Source organism: Neolamprologus brichardi, chromosome 1 (assembly GCF_056152115.1).
Source record: "Neolamprologus brichardi isolate AB-2024 chromosome 1, ASM5615211v1, whole genome shotgun sequence".
NCBI lineage: Eukaryota > Metazoa > Chordata > Actinopteri > Cichliformes > Cichlidae > Neolamprologus > Neolamprologus brichardi.
Window position 1 is genome coordinate 42,642,725 of NC_142104.1, and position 21,536 is coordinate 42,664,260.

Below are 21,536 nucleotides of genomic sequence, written 5' to 3' on the forward strand. Positions count from 1 at the left end.
TGGACCATACACTACACATATAAGATGAGATAAGACTTTAATAATCCCACGGCAGGGAAATTCTTGCATTACCTCAGCTCAGGTACAGATAGCAGAAGGAAAATACAAAAAAATACAAATAAAATACAAACAAATAGAAAATAAGTAAGATAATACACTATATACAACGGTTGCATACACGGTATGTGATTATGGATATGGTTGTGGAAATATGCAAGACATAAATTTAGCTATTCTACCACTACTATTCCTATGTAAGTAATAGATATCTATTTATGCTATATACCTAATCAAATCCTGTCCATTTACAGCAAATTAATATGTCATTGTATATGTTCCACAGCAGATCATCAGACTCTAAAACTAATACTGCTCCTCTCTGGTGTATTTGTTCATTGCTAGTGTTAAGATGTCAGTTTAACACACTTTCTTCTGTGATGACGGTTTGTTTTGAAGCCAGCGCCATGACTGCATACCAAGCGCATTCCTTTCTTTCCTTGCCGGTGCCGACAAGCAGACAGCCATGTTTACGGCTTTGAAAAGAGCCACAGTTGGTAACCCCCTAGTTTCCACAAGTTATCTTAACGGCTTCACACTTATTTTTTAAATCTGCGCCAAAATGTTTTATTAGAAACCTCTGTCTGCTGACAAGAGTATCTATCCTTTATAGATCTTTTTGGTATGAGAAGAAAATGAATGGACAGTCAAACGCCTCAGTATATGTAATTGCAGAATGCAGAATGGAGCTTTTTTTTAATCTTCCATCTTTCTGTGGTTCTCTTCCAACAAATATCCACTCACACAGACACATCCACAGATATACACAAACACACAGAGCTTGTAAGGATTACATGCATGGTTGGACGGCTAAAGAATTTGCCATCCTGATTTTTTGCCCTGTAGCACAAGCACCCTGAGTAGTAAGACCTTCTTGCAATGCTTCTGAGGGTAGGAAGGTGGGGGGTGGGGGGTAGGAGGGCTGCTGGAACTGATGGTTCTTTTCAGTCACTACCACAACTATTCTCCCTTCCCTTCATTCCAGCCTCTGAGCTTTTCCAGCACTTGGCACAGATTTTGCTCAAAGGGTTAGTTTCCTATTGGCTAGAACCAGGGTCTTCACTTTCTGCTGGCCAATAAGAGACTGAAAGGCAGGCTCAGGGGTAATTACAGAGTTGCTTATTTCCTACATTCCACAGCAGAGGCTGAAGTTAGAGAAATATCAAGGTTGCGTATAACCTATGTCTTAATTTATCATGTATTACCCCTTACCCATAACATTCTTTAACTCATTTATACACAACATAAATAAATAAACAACATATTGACTCTGATACATGACAGAGTCACAGTGTAACTCACTAAGGTACAGGGAGCCTGAACCTATCATGCAACAAAACAAAAAAGGAAAACAAAAAATATCCAAACACCCTGAAATCTGACGTAGGCTGGAACCTTTAAAACACACACATAAATAAATAAACAAAAAAATAGTATATGGGTAAGTTTTATGCTTCTCAACAAGCACATCAATCTGAGCATATCAGTTGATTTCAACACCACCCTAGATCAGCTTTGACTCTGATGCTCTTGCGTACATCCTATTGGCAAATCTAATGTGATTTCTATCTTGCCCCTTCTGCAAATTACTCTGCAACTCATCATTTTTGCTATTCCTGCCATCTCTCACCAATGTCATGTCTACTGTCACTAATGTATTCTCTGTTCTTCAAGGTGTTTTTGTTGCTTCCTGTATTTTGGCTGGCCATTTATGCATGTGGGCAGGGATGTGAGCCCTTCCTGTGTTAGGCTTTCCATGCATGCGCTTGAAGGGGCAGGGATGTCCCCAAACAGGCTTGACGATAAATATAAATATACTCAGGTTTAAGCATGGTGCATGTTCTTCAATTTAGAAATAGTGTACCTAACACAAGCTTTTCAGGGAAAACCATACTCTGCACCACTGTTCCCTCTAAGCCGAGCACGTGAGCGATCGCGCACTGCTAACACAGTCTCCGCGCACAGAAAATCAGCAAAATAAAATAAATACATGTATTTACTTTAATTCCAATTCAGACTGGATTTTTTTTTTTTGTGCGCAGCGCAGAATTTCTGTGTGGGGAGACCATGTGAGCAGTGCGCGATTGCTCATGCGCTCAGCTTAGAGGGAACATTGCTCTGCACCACACTCTCCACTTAACCCTTTAAAGCCGGTCGGAGCAGGCACGCTCTGTTTTGCGTAACTATTTTTAAATCCCGGTAGCTCTGCAACCACGTGAGCTAGCGCAATAATTTTTTTTGCATATGAAACTGGAGGAGTTGTACTTACATCTTATGCCATCAGCTTGTCCTCGGTCACAGTTTCCTTCCACATATAGCTTTGCAAAAACTGCATAAAAAGCACTTGCAGCAACAAAAACATAATATTCCAGAAACACGCTTTGCCGATCCAATCAGCTGTTCGTAACACTTCCTACGTTGGAATAGACGTCAGAGCGAACTTTCGCATGTCCGCCATGACCTGCCCAAAACCGGAAGTGATGTAATTTTCGCGGAAATGTAGTTTTTTTTTTACCATCAAGGCCTCATGAGCCTATACTGGTGTTTTTAAAAGTTATGTTTGACTTTATGACTTTCTGTGTCGTTTCTGGGATGCTTAGGACTCATATTGCACTGCTGGAAATAGTTTATTTTGATGCATATGCTGCTTTTTTGCAAATTTGCACTATAATATTTATTTTCGTTTTTCCTGCAGTATATAAAAATTGGTGTATTTCAAAAATAAAACTATGAAGACACTCAAAATAAATTTCCTGTGGTGGGAAACTATTTTGTGCAACTTTTTTGTATTTACAGTTTTGAGGGATAAGCCTCTTAAATTTCTCTAACTAGAAATATATGTTGAAAAAGCAAAAACGATTTTCAATTTTTTTGTAGTTTATTGCACTTTTTTGCAATTTGTGTAATTACTATGCACTTAATGCAGACATATTATTAAAATCTGGGCTATAATGGTTGTATTGATGTATAACAACTTGAAATGCTCCCAAAAATGGCTCCACAGCATGTAAAAATATAATATAAGCTCTGGTGGACTTGGTTCTATGGTAGGTCTTAAAGGGTTAAACGCCATTGTGAGAAAGAGTCATGTTTGGATTATAATACAATTAAAGATTTGGTTGATTCAGACACAGAGATTTAAAAAATGATTTGAGAAAAATGTTTTTCTTAAGAAAAACAAAACATAATTTTCAGCATTAACATTATGCATTTATGTTTATCCCTTTTATTTGGATTAGTATTTCATTATTCTTAGTAAGCTCTCCCACAGAAAAATTCCACCAACAGTATATAGTAAATATTCTTTTTGTGTGGCTTAGTGACATAAAATTCAAGATACTAAAAAAAACATTATAGCGGACCAAAATGTGTCCAAGGTGTCAACTTGGAGAGTATCAAGTATATTTTTAACATTAAATCTTTTAATTTCTCAGTGTTCATGCTCTCTAACTGCGAATGTAGCTCTGGCATCACTGCACAAAGGAAGAAGATCAGGAAACAGTGACACACAGTTATGTCAATACCAAAGACAAGAATGCACAGCACACTATGTGACAGAACACATGATAAAGCAAACAGGAATTTTGTGGGCACTATGTTTCATGCTATACTAGAATGATACTGCAATAACCTGCCACTGAAAATAGTACCATAACACCTTGGTATTGTTTCCCCACACACAGCTTCACATAGGCGGACTGCCTAGCTGTCATAATGGCAGTCCCACCAGTTAGCAAAGGCCCTTCGTGTCAAGTCAAGTACAAGTGTCCTAGCTGACCGTCCACAGCTTGTTGACAAAGCAGACACGCGTATAATACATAGCCAAAAGTCAGGGCATTGCAACTGCAAGCCAGCAAGTTTCTACAACGGTGTAGGAAACCATTTTTGTACACACTACATGTTAACATAAGTAAATAATAAACACACTAAATAGGAAATTTAAATTTTTATTTAAAAAGTCAGTAAAACTCAACTGCAGCATCCCGGACCTGTCAGACTGCTGTTCACCTCAGCTGTTAACATGGCTGCTGCAAAGAAGCCTGAAGGAAGCTGTATAACTTTGTGCTCCAACATTGGTTAGTGAAGCATTGCTTCTGTCCAATGACATGAGGATTTTCTGTTTGGTGACAGAAAATTGTTTTTATACACTGACTGTACAGAATCGAGCATTTGGATAGTGCTATTTCCGGTCTTTAATGTTACTTTGTGTAAAATTTCACCACTAGAGGTCAATAGATTCACGACTGCAGTCAACTAAATGTTATTGTCGTACATCTCTCAATGCAAGTGTATAACTCTAGCAACTATAGAACCAGCATGTTTGAAAATTTAAAATAAATGTCACTTTTCAATAATTTTTAGCTACAGTCAGTACTACACTAATAAAAATTGTATTAGCATATACATGAGAGAGAAGTTTAATATGCACATAATTTTGACAAACCATAGGAAATGCAGCAATGTTCCAAGAGCAACAGGTTAGCAAATGTGATGATAACGTAATCCATCAAGTCGCGTGCTTCATTTTGTGAAATGAAAACTGGGGGGTGAATGAACGAATGGGTCAATAAGACATGCCGTATAAAGCGCTTTGAGCGCTCAAGTAGAACAAAAGGGTACTCTATAAGAAATAGTACATCGGGTGCCTAAAGTATAATGACAATGCAAGTTATAAGTAGGGCTGGGCACTGAGGATTGTTTTAAACTGGTACCAGTTGCAAACGGGTCAGCACAAATAAGAACCTAGACAACCAGTGTTGCTACCATTAGGTATCCAAAGATGATCACTCCACCAAACTTAAATCTCAGTATAGGTCCGCTCCTCCGATACATTTAACAGTTCACTCCTAGATATAATTTACCCATCAAATGTTTATGTAGCTAGAATACATCACTCCTTTAACCCTTTAAAACCAGTCAGAGCAGCACGCTCCGTTTTGCATAACTATTTTTAAATCCCCTTAGCACTGCAACCACGTGAGCTAGCGCAATAATTTTTTTTGCATATGAAACCGGAGGAGTTGTACTTACATCTTATGCCATCAGCTTGTCCTCGGTCACAGTTTCCTTCCACATATGGCTTTGCAAAAACTGCATAAAAAGCACTTGCAGCAACAAAAACATAATATTCCAGAAACACGCTTTGCCGATCCAATCAGCTGTTCATAACACTTCCTACGGCCATCAGCACGAACTATCGCATGTCCTCCATGACCTGCCCGAAACCGGAAGTGACGTCATTTTCGCGGAAATGTAGTGTTGAAGGATAAGCCTCTTAAATTTCTCTAACTAGAAATATATGTTAAAAAACAAAAACAATTTTCAACTTTTTTGTAGTTTATTGCACTTTTTTTGCAATTTATGTAATTACTATGCACTTAATGCAGACATATTATTAAAATTTAGGCTGTAATGGTTGTATTGATGTACAGCAACTTGAAATGCTCCCGAAAATGGCACTACAACATGTAAAAATATAATATAAGCTCTGGCGGACTTGGTTCTATGGTAGGTCTTAAAGGGTTAAGTCACCAGCAAGATGTAATTATGTTATCTATCACACTTGTTAACTTCTTGCTCTTGGAAGAGGTCAGTACTTCCATTAGAAACAAATAAAAATAGATTTAGGTAAATTGTAGGGGCGAGTGAACTAACATTCTGTGGTAAGCTGCAGCCAGTGCTCTATTTAAGGCTAACAAATATACACCAGACAAGAAATAAGAGACCCCATGTTGGAGATAGTCAATGTAAAGTGAAAAGATAACGTAATAACAATGACTCCTGTTATTTTCAGCACAATCAAAACATTTGCATTAAAGGACAAAAACAGTTTATCAGACCACCTGTTCAACTAGCTTTAACATGTAGAAAATCAACCTTTCACCCGCTCCCATCCGCCGATGCCATGTTTCATACAATAACAGTACACTTTCGAGGCTGACATGAATTGTTATAAACTAGCTTAAACTATTTGATTTGTGTCTTCAAATGTGGTGTATTCTTGTATAGGCTATGATAGGAACAGCTATCCTCTCTGTCTAGTACTTGGAGACAGCCCATGTTTTGTTTTTTTTATTGCTCTCTTCAACTGGACAAAGCATGGAGACAAGGCCATGTCTAAATTGTGAAGTCTTCTATCGTCCCTAGAGGCTGTTTTATACAACAAAGACAGTCTAACTGCAGCTATTCTAAGCTACACACAGGTACTCATTTTAAACTTTCATAACAACCTTACACTTTTTAAGAGCCCACAGTGCATGACAATAATTGCTACATTTTTTTTCTGTACAGTCAGCAGACTGATGCTCTTGAGACTGATCAGAACAGGCCTGCCTTCTACATAATGACTTTAGCTGCTCTTAAAAGCTTATAGGTGCTGAAATGTGACACTGTGCACCGGGCATCTGTTCTCCTAAACGGGGACCCACCATCAAACCTAATTAGACACCACAATAGCTCTGTACAGAGTTGCTAAGCCTGCTACCAAAAAACAAAACAAAACAAACAGACAAAAACCCACATCAATAGAGAAGAACTCAATTAATTAAAAGAAGGAGAAAATTCTTATTTTTACTCTTCTTTTATGTTACATTTGTGGTACAAGTACATGCAAAGATTCTTGAACAATTATAGATTTATTTAATAAGGGTATATTAATAAAATTGTGAATGCATTATTTAAATGTGCTATATTTTTCCTGCTTCCTTCTAATGCATTTTAATTTTAATTTTTTTTTGTCTGTTTTTTTAAATGCTTCCACTGCCCACCCAATTGCCAAAATTACATGTACTGGTGCTGCACTGCACCATTTTATGGCTTTTTCCTAAAAAATTGCTATGGCACCTATTATTGATGTCAGCAATTGCTCAGTTGTTGCTTCAACAGGTCTATAGGAAAAGACTCAGCTATAAATTCTTCACAGGAGAACTACAAAATGAACTAGATCTATAGAATACAAGTGCTAGCAGCAGTTTGGAAAAGCACTTAAACAATACTTGTGTGCAATAGGTGTAGATACTGCAGTTGTTCTGGCTTTTTGAAATACAGGGGCTGGAATGATTAATAACAAAATAAAGTGCTGTCTGCTCAGTTATAAAGGTACCATCCATTTCTTTCTTTTTTGTGTGATTTAATTATTAACCGTAATAAAATATTCAAAAGAAGGGAAAAATACCCAGGTTTTTCTAAATGAACTGCTCATTGGTTTCCTTTTTCAAAACTGCAATGCTTTAAAGTTCAACTGCAGACAACGTCTGTTAAAACGAGAAAAAACAAAAAAACAAAACAGAAAAAAAAAACATTTGAATGTATTTATGTGCCATATTAAATTCACTTTTTTAAAAGAAATTATTTTCTTAAATGCAAATATATACAAACACTCAATACTTTGGGACAGTATTTTATCTCCTGGATGACGCAGGTTTGGTGTGTTTTCGTTTGTATGTGTTTGTTTCTGCGAGTTTAAGTGTACCGTGATTGCTTGTATTTTACTTTAAATCTGAAAAATGTTAGGTAAGTCTTGAAATAAAAAGCAACAACAAGCCTTGGTAGCAACAACAGCAATCAAGCATTTGCGATAACTGGCAATAGCACTGTGGAGGAATTTTGGTCCACTCATCTTTGCAGAACTGTTGTAATTCAGCCGCATTGGAGGGTTTCCAAGCCAGCGTTTATCTTCACTGATGCTGATGTATTATCAATCTTTTTGTTGAAAAACTGGGGCTGCGTCAGTTAATGCTCCCAAATTTTTTTTATTCACACACCGCACCAAAGTACCTTTCTATTACAGTTCTGTGTTATAAACGAGGGTGAAACTCTTGAGTGTCCATGGTAACAGTGGCGCATTGCAGAGACTTGTTTAAAACGAAGCAAAAACATTTGTGTCAACAATTTTCTACAATTGAATTCCTCAAGGAATCAGTTCCGCACTAGTGAACACCATGGGTGAAAAGTCATTTTATTAAATTTACACATTCCATGTGTTTGCAAATAGATTTAAACAAAAAGATGAGCTAAAGAACAGGTTTACTCACATGACGCTGTAGAGAAGTGCATCTCATTTAAAATCTTCTTAACACATTTAAAAAACACTAAAAATGGAGCATAAACCAAATGTTTATAATAAATTCCTTTAGGGTTGGTCCAATATCACAAAACATAAGGAATGACAATATTAAAATGTCTATCAAATTATATTGTAGTCTATTGCTTATTTTGTGCTGCGCAAAATACACTTCTTATTGAAATATTCTTTCATTGCTATTTGCAGTAGTCACCATGGCAACCCAGAAGGACCAGCTAAAAAAACTTGAGGCATTTGCTCCAAAATGAGGAGCTACACCTCTGTAACAAAGTCTGATATGGACCAGAAAACTACTGTCCAAATGATCCTGCAAACTGGGCACCAGCACAACAAACCACCTCTGCAACCTACAGAAGAATCACATGAAAGAGTTTCAAGAGAGTTTAAGAATGTGAAGCAAAAAAGAAGCCATCTATTCAACAGTTGAATATTAACCAGAGTTGGACCTTTCAACAGGATAATGATCTTAAGCACACTGAGAAATGGCTGAATAAGAAAAAATGGAATGAAATATTTGAATCCATTTAAATGTAGAGGAATTTGAAACCAGTATTGCCTACAAAAACCTACAAAACATACCAAATGTATGCATGTATGTAAAGCAATATCCATTTAAAACAACAACAGCAAAAAACCATTCTAGATAATTAATATAAATAGGCTGGTAAAGCTTTAAGAATAAAGCAACTGGCCTTTAAAACTAAACTACATAAAAAAGCACTCTTCTCCATTCGTGTCCGTTTCGTTTTAATCTATTAATTCAGCTCACATTTGGCCAAAAGCAACACTTGCACTCTGTCACTTTCTTGTCACTATGTGCAACAAGCCAGCCTTTGTCTCTGTGTCTTACTACTGTGCACTCTCAATTCATGCCTTTGTAGCACTGACCAGAACAGAAAATTTGGTCACTGGTCTTTTAAAAACAGGAAGCACAATATCACCATGGATGTTATGATTTCAAAGAGATGGATGAAGCCTAACAATAAGCACAAAATTTGACATGTGCTAAATGAAAACATTATTTCGTTTTTTTAACCATCCATCCATTTTCTCCCACTTATCCTTATCAGAGTAGCCTGGGGCTGGAGCTTATTCCAGCTACCATAGGGCGAGAGTTGGGCTACACCCTGGGCAGGTTCATCAGTCTGTTACTAACAGTAGCTTGTAGTCTGGGTGTAATCAGGCCTGAGTGTGGTTAGGGAAATTAAGGTCATCTTTTTGGAAACGTTTGGCTAGGTTTCTTCCCCCTTAATAGACAAAATCATCATTTCAAAATACTGGTGGATGCCAGTGCTACCCCTCAGCCTCCTAGGAAACACACCGATGGTATACATTTGAAATTGTGTTCACAAGATTTTTAAATCTAAAGAAAACTTTACCTCTGACCTTGAGGTCGAGGCCACTGAGATTCAAACTTGTTTGAGACTTTTCGTAGATGTACCTGTGGTATCACAATCCTACGTCGCCTCGTTCTCATGTTCACAAATTTGGATGTCCACACTGCCCAACATTCAACCGACATTCGTCAGTCCAACAAACGACGATAGGCGATATATTTGCGCAGGTGACTTTTTGATGGGCGGAGCAATGTAATCATGCAAGGACTGATTTGCACATTTTGATTTTATAAGTTTTGTTTGGAGGGAATATTTTACCTTCTTTTCTTGTTTGTTTCAGTATTAATATAGCTACTTTTTGGATTAGTCATTCATTTATATGAGATGCGCCAAATCACACAAAAGACTTAACATTACGTCTGAGATTTTTTTTTTTAATGTTCAGTGGAAGAAACATTTTGATGTTTAACTTACTTCTTGTTTAATTTTGCATTTGTTGTTTGGAACAGCCTATAAACACGGTTATAGTGGAAAAAAGAAGCCAGTTTCTCTTTGTTTCCCTCCCTACCATTGCGGGTTTTTTAATTAAAATAAAATGTTTTTGTTTTTTTCTGAACATAGGCAATAAAACAGCGCTATTATGTTTTTTCCCGCTGACTGCTTTTTTTTTAAGCTTCAACCAACATTATTACAAAACTTACTGATGGGCTAATAAACAGATAAATCGCTCGGTAAAAACAATTGGTGAGAGGCTCAGGCTATCGTCGATAGTCAATATATTCGTCCAGTCGCCCAACCTTAATTTCCGCCCCGCGGATGGACGACACTACCCCATCAACCTTTTCTGCCTGAGGGGTAAAGACTAAATTTTTTATATAAAAGGATCGTCGTTGACTGATATTAAAATTTGTTTGATGACCTGAATAAGAATGGGTATTGTTTAGGTTTTATCCGATACCGGTGCCAAACCGGTACTTTTGAAACGGTGCCGGTGCTTAAACGGTGCTCAAACCGGTGCTCGAACCGGTGCTTAAAGAATGGAGAACACAAACTTTGTCCAAAAACCTCTTATGTTTTTATTTTTAGCACTCTTTTTTTCTGCAAAGTAATAACCAAGTTAGCCTTTTCTGTTGATACAACATACCTCCTTTGGTTGGAACCGGTGCTTAAACAATGGAAAACACAAACTTTGTCCAAAAACCAAAAAGATTTTTTGCTAGCTGGGATGCTAACGGAGAGGGATACAAGTTAGTTGGTTTGCTAGTCTCGTCCGAAGAAGAGTGGTGTTAGCTGGTGTGCTAAATCGTGCAGACAAGACCGCCTTACCGGAGGTAAGTGGTATGACGTCCAATCTACGGTGAAGACCTGGGTTCAGGAGAGACGAGAGGTAGCTAGTGCCCGTTGGGGGGGAAAAGCTAACACTCCCGTCTGTGGACAGTTAAGCTAGCTAGCCTACGAAGGTTTAGATATGCAGAGATATCGCTGCGAGAAGAGGTTTTTGAATAACGACTATGTAAAAGTGCAAGGGTGGGCGGCTCTACGCGACATGGTTGTCATGATCATCAGTCAATCAGGATTGGCGGAATGAGATAAATGCTTCTGAGGAACATGCAAGGAGGGGTATCCTATAATGACTGCATATTTCCTACTGCTTAAAATACTCCGTTATGACCATTTATACTACAAAGTAATTAAGCAATAAACAATGAAATGATAGAAATGTTTCCATTTTTCACTTTCTACTATAACAATGGGTTGTTTTTTTGTTTTTTACAACTACAGTAACAAAACAAAAACAAAACAAAACTGGACAGTGGACAATAAGCTTCCAGAACCTTTCTATAATTTTACACATTTCAGTCCAAAGAGTCGTACTAACAGATTTCTTTCTTTGTCAAAGCAGCTTTTACTTTATCATGTAGTGAACAGTTAAACATGTCACTTCTTTACACTGACAGAAAGGGGGTTTCACTGGTCTGGCCCCCTTAAGTGGGCTGTATGTGGCCCAAATTGTAAAATGAGTTTGACATCTCTGTTCTCTACTGTCCGTGTGTGGAAAAAAATACACCTGGCATCAGGAAAGAAGGCAAGCTGTTGGAGGCAGTGTGACGCTTTAAGGAAGAGAAAAAAAAAAGCTGGACAATAGGTCAACAGGACAATAATAACTACAATCAAATAAATATATTCTTGCTGTTCGCCCAATTTGTTTGCACTCAGTTTGAGTTATTAGGACGCTGTGCAGTAAGACCACTAGTTTTTACCCTCTCACTCCTAGGTGTCACAGACAGACAGCTGAAAACCGCATAGCCAAACGATCATTCCTGTTATACTTCTTTGAAGTCCAATTGACACCTATTGTTTGGAGCGCATGTGTAGTTGGTGCATTATAATGTAAATTCACTGTGAACAAGACTACCTGGTCTCAAAATACAGGTAGGCACATGGACATCCACACGGACCCTATTAGACTTGTGGATGCTGAAACATGTTAGGCTGTAGTAAAATCTTCCAAAGTAGTAATACACCGAACATAACAGTGAGAGCAAGAGAGAAAGAGAGCAACTTTGTCAGCTTTTCAGTTGTGTCTTCTTACTTGACTATTTGTGATTACATTATAAACTACTGCAAAAAATAAAAACTATTCGATTCCTCTACACAATGTAAGTTCCTCCTCTAGCAACCTGCCTTCTGCTGCCAAAGTGGTTTAGTAAGCGGCATACACCTGAGCTGAATTAACTGGCCATAGGCTCATTGTTATTGATATCCAATCCAGCTTTTCAAGTTACCATCTGGCAGAAAGCCAATCCAAATATTGGTGCATTGATAGTTTAAACCCCATTGTAACATACAATCCAGAAGCCATACAATTCCCCAAACCAAACCATTCTCTGTACTATTTCTTCCAGTAAAGGCTTAGTCTCAGGTAAAAACTGTAGAATGGCAAACACTGAATTTCTTTAAGAATTAATCTACCTGGACTAAGAATAGGATTTTCCTTTAAGAAAAAAAGTCTCTCTCACTTACCTGTGGCAAAGCAGTGTTCAGCTGTCTCTGTAGCGAGTCCCTTTCATGGCTAACTTCATGCAGTTTGCTCTGGGTCAGGCCCAGATTCTCTTGAGTCTCTCTCAGGGTCTCAAGAAGACGATCTCGCTCTTCCAGCATAGACACCATCAACGACTCAAAGTGACCCTCTGAGTCAGATTGAAGTGGTGAACCGGAACCTCGACGGCCTCCGCCATTTCCACCACCAGGGCCTTCGGCCTCACTGATGGTGGGCATCACCTCGCACATCATCTGCAACAATAAAGCACAGGAGAAAACAGGAGAAACAAGGACCTCCGTCACTGTCACGTCAATAAAGCAAAAAAAGTCAAAAAGCATATTAACGTGTTAAAACAGAATACCAAAACCACTTTGAAGAACACCAAAGAAAAAACAAAAAAACAAACAAAAAACAAAACACACACACACAGATCCTATATTAACAAAATTATTAACAAACTGACATATAAGATTAGACAGTGGGCAAGTCTGAAAGTCCTCATGAGGGGTAATTTAATCTCCATAGTTTAAATTAACCCTCACAGTAGCTTTTTGACTAACAAAAGGGACAAAGACCAAAATCAATTCAATCTAGTTGACTTACTGTAATGGTTAACTAGTTTGTGCTGATAGTACTCTATAGAAAAACAATTACGTTAACCCATTCTAGTTAAATTTACTAAAAAGCTGAGAAGGTCTGGGTAATAAGGCCGCTCTCCATATCAAGCGGCTCAAGTCCTGTAGACAGGCTCCTGGACAGAAAACCAGGAATCATGTGAGCTGGATTTAACCAACCTAAAAGGAACAACAACTTCCAATAGGGAACAAGTAGCAGCTAGGTACACCAAAATCTCAAAAACAGTCAACTGCACTTTCCTATAACTGAGGGGAACCATTCTTGATACATGGCAATTATTTAGAACAAATCTACCTACTAGACCCCTGCAAAGCGAAACGCAAAATCCAAACTAAGGCTTTTTATTGAGGTCAAGCCCCTCTGGATAAACCATGTTTAAGAGGGGGATGGTCACATTGAGGATCTTTGTAAAGGTAGTGACAGATGGCGGGGGGCACTACCGATACCTACTGCACCATGCATCAAAAACTACAGGATGACAAGTGGAAGTAGAGGACTTTGGCTGACTTACAGAGGAGCGATTCTCGAGGCTTTTTCTTTTTTGCAGAGGTGAAGATAAGGGCTAGCTGGGTAGTAAATGAGGTATAGCAAACGATTAAGGGGGCCACCAATTGTCAAAGTAATTACAAATCTATTCAAAGTATTTTTGTATTTAGCATTTTTTAAATGATTATTTTTAATGAAGAACTAGATCCCCATCAAGAGGATGACTGGAAGCCGAAATGCATCGACAGTATAGTGCTTGCCCATTGTAATGCTATCAGATACGTCTGGGAGTTAGGTTAAACCCTACAATTGTTTTCTCAAGTATTTTCGTGTTAAAGTTCTTTCTCACCTTCAAAGAATATTATTACTCCAAGTTCCTTCGTAAATCCAGGTTATGCTATGACGAAGTAAACGTCAACAAGTCCAGCTAACTCCAACTGTGGATTAGAGCCTTGTCAAGCTTTACAAGTATCCAGAGTCATTCAAAACAGAAATTCCATTCGGAGGCAGGGATGCATTAAGGCAGTGAAAGGGTCCTCTTGGTGGAAAAAAAAAGAAAAAAGATCATTTCAGAAAAGGCCTCAAAGCGACACTCGCATAAAGTGAGCAGGGGGCAGTATTCCAAGTTTGACTGGCTAACTCTGCGCTAGCCACCAAGCACTAAGTAAGCTGGTGATTCGGTGATTGCATATCTGGATTCTGGAACGAAGCGTTCATTTTTGCATCTCAAAACGAACGACCATCCTCAGATATAAAGTTTGACTTATATATAACTAGTGAACATTAACTGATACAGTTAAGTGACGTGAAAAAAATAAGCAGCCGTAGTCGGTTTAGCTCATTTGAAACAGGATTCTTTGGCTTAAAGACAGTTTAAAGTCGACAACTAGCCAATGTTAGCTACTAGCCAGCTAGGAAGCTAATGTTTGCTGCTCTATTTTAGCTTAAAAACATCAGGCAGTCATTGAAGCATTAACATAAAAGTACACAACATGATAAAATCTATCATAAAAGTTTCTCACACTATCTAAAATGCTAAAATCCTGAAATGAGTCTTAAAAGCTCTGTTAAAAATTATTCATTTATCAAGTAGCGTTAGCATCAGCTAACGTTAGCTTCCCGTCGATTCCGTGGAGTCGCGTCACCACATCACGGCACCCGCTAGGAAACTTCCAGCTAACATTCAACGTTAGCAGCGTTTCAGTCTGTTTAGGAAATCCAGACCGTTTATAAAAACATATATTCCCTTTGTTTCCGCCCGATTTCCCGGCGTTATGTCGGTATTTCCACCAAAAAGGTCCGTTGGTCCGGTCCTTCCCTGTCGCCACTGCCTGCCACCTTCGGCAGTCGGGACAGCCAATGGTGGGCTAAGTGTCGCTTGCACTTAGCCTGCCAGTCTACGGGAAGAGAGCGCTTCCCAGGTTGGCAACAGGAGGAAGTGGAGAAGTAGCAGTACGTCCAGTTCCTGTAGGGATATAAGCTTACACTTGTGTATTGAAAAGACAGAGACAAAGCACGACTTTTCCATCAACAATACCCGTTATTTCTTTAAATTTACAGGTTACAATATCTGTATGTCTGTGAAGGTTCTCAATATCAAACAGGCTATTTTACCATAGTTTGTATTCTGATACGTTTTAAATACACATGTAACATACATTTAACATTTTATATTGTATTTTGGCTATGTTTTGCTTGTAGAACCAGTAATAATAATAATAACAATAATAACAATAATAACAATAATAAAACTTAACTATGATTAAGAGGAACATTTAACAGTTTGATTTAAAAGGCCCGAGGTAATCTTAACCGAATTCAGCCATTATAATTTATAATGAAACTTGTGGAAGAAGGTATCGAAGAGCCAAACGTTTTTGTTTTTTTCCAAATAATTTCTTTAGTTCACTCTTTGGCCCACATTCAGTTGTCACTGGTAAACCAAGCTCTTGCAATAAAGAGAACATTTACGCCCTCTTGTGACGGATCAACACAAGTTTTGTATTCATTTATTTTGTAAATTTTGATGTGATATTTTGAGAATTTATTTTTTACAGAAGTTCACTAGAAAATGTTTGGGTTATAACTTTAATGCATTTTAATAAATAATGGACAATTTGAAAGGTCTGAGGTTTAAAACATGGCAGTGAGTCCTTTTGTGATGTATAGTTTGACAGGTAAATGCAAGACAGAATACGTGTGTGAATAAGAGGGAGACAGGTGCAACTGACAAAAAGACATGAGGCTTAATTGGAGTTGGCAGAGCTGGAGATGTAGAGATTTTCATTGCACACCACAGAATCAATCTGTTCCATTCCAGGCCTGTACAAGGTTGGAATGGGGTACAAGAACATCAGTAAGGTGTTAAAATAAACACAGGAAGTACAAATAAGAAGTAAAGATTGGCCAACAATGCTATATACTCCCTACCTCCACCTAGTGTTTTGGTGGCAGTCTTGCAGAGCCTCTTGGGCATTAGAGTCAGAAACATGTTAGAAACAGGGTGGAAATGAACTGGGAGTGTGAAGACGTGCTGAGGTGGAGAAGGGGTAGTGGTGGCTGTAGCAGTAGCAGCAACTTGGGAGGGGGGCAGATAATGAATCAAACCCAATTAAAATGTGATGCAGTTCATTTGACCACTTGTGTCCCTTATAGGCTGAGAACAAAGATGGTTCAGAGACCCCACCAGTCTCTGCTGACACTGTATAGGTAAAGCTGGTTCCCAAATCTTCCTTCTGTCGGTGTTGTAGATGTTTTCAAAGTGTGGGTGACTGCTGGTTCCTTGTGTACTAAAAGTATATATGGGGAAAAGTATACCAGGGACACCAAAAACCATAGCACACTATTCCCAAACAAAGAAAATGGATGGATGGATGGACATTTAAATTCAAATAGTTATCATCACGTCACTTCACAAATTCAGGTAAAACAGGGTCATAAAGCAAGGACAAGAGGACAGTGTCATCAGAGAACTTGACTAAATCTGTTCTCATAAGAAGTCCTGCAGCTGTTTGTGTACATAATAAAAATAAGTTGTGACAGAGCACATCACTGGAGTGAATCAGAGCTCAACACAATCCTACAGGATTTGTCCACTAACGAGGACCTGTTGGACCCTTAGAGTAAGAAAGTTTAAAATCGGGAACTGGTCTGGGAGGCCAGTCTCTCCCACAGAATATGAGGATGCATGAGAACTAGGTTTTTTGAGGTGCTTCTAAAAGCACCTCAAAAATTAAACTGTGTTTTTTTTGTTTTGTTTTTAAAGAGTTTTACTTGACTGAAAAGCAAATTGCAAAGAATCAAGTTTGTTATTATTGGAGGACATAATCATACTTTTTAAGATCTTTTCAAAGGTTTTGATTACAAGTGATGTAATTGCAACTGCTCTGAAATCAGCTAATTCGTTCAATATTTAGGAATAGGTATGATAGTGGATGTCTTCCAAATTGTGGGGATTTGTCCACTACCGATGCACCACTGGAAAAGTTAGGGTTAGAACCCGCTAAGCTAGTCAGTAGCAATGACTGCAAGATTTGGTACTGATCCAGTAAATACAGGGCAGATACCAATACGATACCATACTTTTTAATAATAAAGGTGGATTCATCATCAAATGGCTTAATCTGAATTAATTAGTTAAAACCCAGAACAGAAACAATAAAATTATCAAGTCTGTAGAACATCTACTTGTAGTTTAAATATGGTAATCACGGAGTATCCCTTTCACAATTAACACAAAAGGGTAGTTATATTCAATCAAATCTGAAACATATTATATTTGGTATATTTGTATCAATTCCAGTAAATGTTTTTATTTAAATAACATGTTTCAGTGTGAGCATGCTTACTTGCTTGCCTAGTGCTTCTGAGTCACGTGATAGTACAACATCACAGCACAAGAGGAGAGGAGGAGCATACTGTGGCTCTTCTGTGCTATGATACTTGAATGCAGTAGCAGACCAGACTGCCTCTATGATGACCACAGCAGTACATACAGAACCCCCCCCCCCCCCCCCCCCCCCCCGAAACTAAAGTATTGATCTGATTACACCTGTATTGATCAATACAATACAATACAACTTTATTTGTATAGCACATTTAAAACCAGAGGTAGCCAAAGTACTTCACATAATCCAATAAAACTGTCACGGTTCTGGGTCAGTTTTGACCCAGTATTTTGAGTTTTGATTGTTAGTTTATTTTTGAATAATTGTCGTGGTTTTGGGCACTATGAGTATTATTATTATTATTATAATGATGATTATTATTAGAATTCTATGTTTCTGTTTATTCATGTTAAGGATTTGTTCTCGGTTGTATCTCACGTTTAGTTTCTCGTTCTCGTTTCCTGTTTTATTGTGAAGGTTTGCGTCTCATGTGAGTGTGTTCAGTTTTCCCTCTGTCTCGTCTTGTTGATTATTCCCAGCTGTGTCCACCACCTGTGTGTAATTCCCGTGTTTCTCTGTGTGTATTTAAGTCGTGTCCTCTGTCATTGTAGTTGCTGGTCCGTCTGTGTTTCCACCATGTTTTATCTGTGTGTTCCCTGCCGTCACCATCATGTACCATTGTCTTCCTTCCTTTATGTTCAGGTTCGTGTTCTTGTTCATGCTCTGTAGTTTAGTTGTCCCAGTATAGTTTAGTTTTCCGTTTTGCCGTTTGCCTCTCTATATTTTGTGTTCAATAAATCACCTTCACACCTTCACGACTGCCTGCGTTTGGATCCTCTTTTTCCTTTTCCACACGGCTCTTCTCACTCGCCGTGACAAAAACAGTAGTAAAGTACAAAGGCAGATAAGCTAGCAGGTGGGAGGCATTGATTAACCAAGCATACAAGTACGCAGATAAGCAAGTAAGACTTAAAGATAAAATTGATAAAACAATATAAGCAAAGGGAGGAAAAGGGGAGGGCAAGAAAGTAGACTTAAAAGGCATGGTCTAGGAAGCCTGGAAGGATAGACTAAAAAGGTGGGTTTTCAATTGAGACTTGAAGGTCTGGATCGAGTCAGACGCGCGAATAGCATGAGGGAAGTTATTCCAGAGGTTAGGTGCGACTGAAGCGAAGGCACGGTCACCTCTGGTTTTCAGCTGTGACCTAGGTTGCACCAAGAGCAATTGGTCAGACGATCACAGTGTTCTACTGGGAATATACACGCTGAGGAGATCAATAAGGTAGCTAGGTGTGATATTATTTAGGATTTTGTAGGTAAGCAGTAGAATTTTGAAATCAATGCTGTATTTAATTGGAAGCCAGTGGAGGCCAGTGAGAATTGGGGTGATAGACTCAAACCTTACAGTACCAGTTAGAAGGGGAGCCACGGCGTTTTGGACGAGTTGCAATCTGAAGGGCAGAATGAAGCCCAGTGAACAGGAAGTTGCAATAGTCTAACCTGGATGTGACAAAGGCATGGATAAGCTTTTCTAGATCCTCATGTGGTAAGTATGGCTTGGCCTTAGAAATTAAACAAAGTTGATAGAAACAAGATTTAATAACAGAGGACACGTGCTTCTCAAACTTAAAGGACTCGTCCAGGTAAACATCCAAATTACTTGCGGAATCGGAAAGAAAAAATAAATTTGAATGTCATCTGCGTAGCAATGATAAGAGAGTTTGTACTTTTCAATAATACGACCAAGGGGTAACATATATAGAGAAAACGGCATAGGACCCAGCACAGACCCCTGAGGAACACCACAGATAACGGGGGCAATGGAAGAGGAGTAGGTACCCATGTTGACAGAGAAGGATCTCTCCGATCAGTAGGATTTAAACCAACTAAAAGCCATACCCGTAATGCCAACCAGATGTTCAAGCCTCATTAAGAGGATATTATGGTCCACCAGATCAAAAGTAGAGGACAGGTCCAACAAAACTAAGACCACAGGGCACCCAGAGTCAGTAATTAAAAGAAGATCATTGAAGACCCCCAAAAGTGCCGTTTCTGTACTATGGCGCAGTTTAAACCCAGATTGGAATTTATCCCAGATGTTATTCGTATTCAGATAGTCCTATCACAACTTCAGACCTATCTTCTCGAGGATTTTTGACAGGAACGGAAGATGCGAGATAGGTCTGTAATTAGCGAGGTTAGAGTGATCAAGGGAACGCTTTTTAAGAACAGGTTTCACTACAGCATGTTTAAAGGCAGCCCGAACACAACCCAGTGACAAAGAAAGATTGATTAGTGATAATATACAAGGCCCATCCATCCATCCATCCATTCGCATCCGCTTATCCTTTTCAGGGTCGCGGGGGGTGCTGGAGCCTATCCCAGCTGTCATAGGGCGAGAGGCGGGGTACACCCTGGACAGGTCGCCAGTCTGTCGCAGGGCCAACACACAAGGACAGACAACCATTCGCACTCACATAGTCACACCTAGTGGCAATTTGGATTATCCAATTAACCTATCCCCACAAGCTGCATGTCTTTGGACGGTGGGAGGAAGCCGGAGTTCCTGGAGGGAACCCACGCAAACACGGGGAGAACATGCAAACTCCACACAGAAAGACCCCGGCCTGATGGTGGAATTGAACTCAGGACCTTCTTGCTGTGCGGCAACAATGCTAACCACCGTGCCACCGTGCTGCCTATATACAAGGCCCAATTACATTAAATCCTTCCTTAATAATGTGAGATTGGAGAATGTTATGAACAGAACTTGAATTTTTTAAATGGTCAATAATTCCCTTAAGGGTAGGAAGTGGCACTGCTTCAAACGGAGTAAGTGTCATAGAGCAGTGTAAAGCAGGGGCTTGGCTCATCACCGGAGCTTTTAAGGCTCTTAAGGTAGCAGTTTTATCAGTGAAGTGATTTAAAAACTCCTCACAAATGGCCGAAGAAGCCAGCCTCGATGCTTCAGGATAAGGGTTAACCAGGGAATTAAAAATATTGAATAAAATACGTGGATTATGACTTATTTGTAACGATAGCCGACAGAAAAACAGCTTTGGCTATCTTAGCAGATTTCTGGAATTGGAAGGGCATCCTGCATAAAATATTAAGGGACACCTGGAGCCTATCCTTTTTCCACCACCTCTCGGCTTGACGGCAGGTACGGCGTAGGGCTCGTGTAGAGTCATTTAACCAAGGTCGGGAACAGCTTCTAGGACGTTTCACTTTTATAGGCGAGTATCCAGTATCGGGGTGCAAGTAAGTAAGCAGTTGGCAAAATCATCAAATAAAGACTGTGTGATGCCATCTGTATCAGGGAGGACAGATTCTGAGAAAGACACGAGAATTCAGCCGCAGTCCCATAATCAATGATATGCACAAGGCATCGAGGGCCTCCAAGCTTCAGATCAGTTTTGCATAGATCAGCATCAAAAATGACTGGAAAGTGATCAGAGATCCCAGTGTTGCTAGTGTCCTTGACACAAATGTCCAATCCTTGAGAGAAAACCTGAAAAAAGCACAGTCTGGGGGAAGGAGCTCAGAAAAAGGAAACTGGACTCACCAGGACGAATCCAGGTTTCCATCAGGAGGAGTAAATTCAGACCTGTAGTGGTAAAAAAGTCATTCACGATAAATGTCTTGTTCATCAACGACCTAACATTTAATAATGCCATCTGGGCCAAAAACGCCAGGTCGTGGTTAGAGGCACATCTCAGGCGGCATAGGTTACCGTAATGCACGCCACCTCTGGTAGCGCCACAGATCTGGAGAGATTTGTGTTGAGCTTGTTGCTAAAGTTTCTTCCACTCATTACATAACTCTTAGATTGTAACGTATTCACTGTCAAGAACTATGCTACCAAAGAAAAACTACCAATTGTAGTCATCACATCATCATCACAAATGAGAAGCTGATAGGCCTCGGCCTTATCAAAAGACATGGTAAAATCTTCAGCAGCACTTATTTAAAACTATATCTAAAACTATAGCCATGACACTAGGCGG

The 21,536-nt window shown here is 39.0% G+C and overlaps 1 protein-coding gene across 7 annotated transcripts in view; it reads right to left on the minus strand.

The window, feature by feature from the left end:
• The window catches only part of ppfia1 (PTPRF interacting protein alpha 1), a 44,934-nt gene extending 29,898 nt beyond the window's left edge, over positions 1–15,036 (minus strand). For all 7 annotated transcript variants that reach the window (XM_087842627.1, XM_087842631.1, XM_006808227.3 and 4 more), the window contains exons 1-2: positions 13,992–15,036; positions 12,502–12,771 (exon numbers count right to left, since the gene is read on the minus strand). In XM_087842627.1, the coding sequence (XP_087698753.1) occupies positions 12,502–12,771 (270 nt within the window). In that variant the 5' untranslated portion in view covers positions 13,992–15,036. The remainder of the gene's footprint in view (positions 1–12,501; positions 12,772–13,991) is intronic.
• Positions 15,037–21,536: the final 6,500 nt, after the last annotated feature.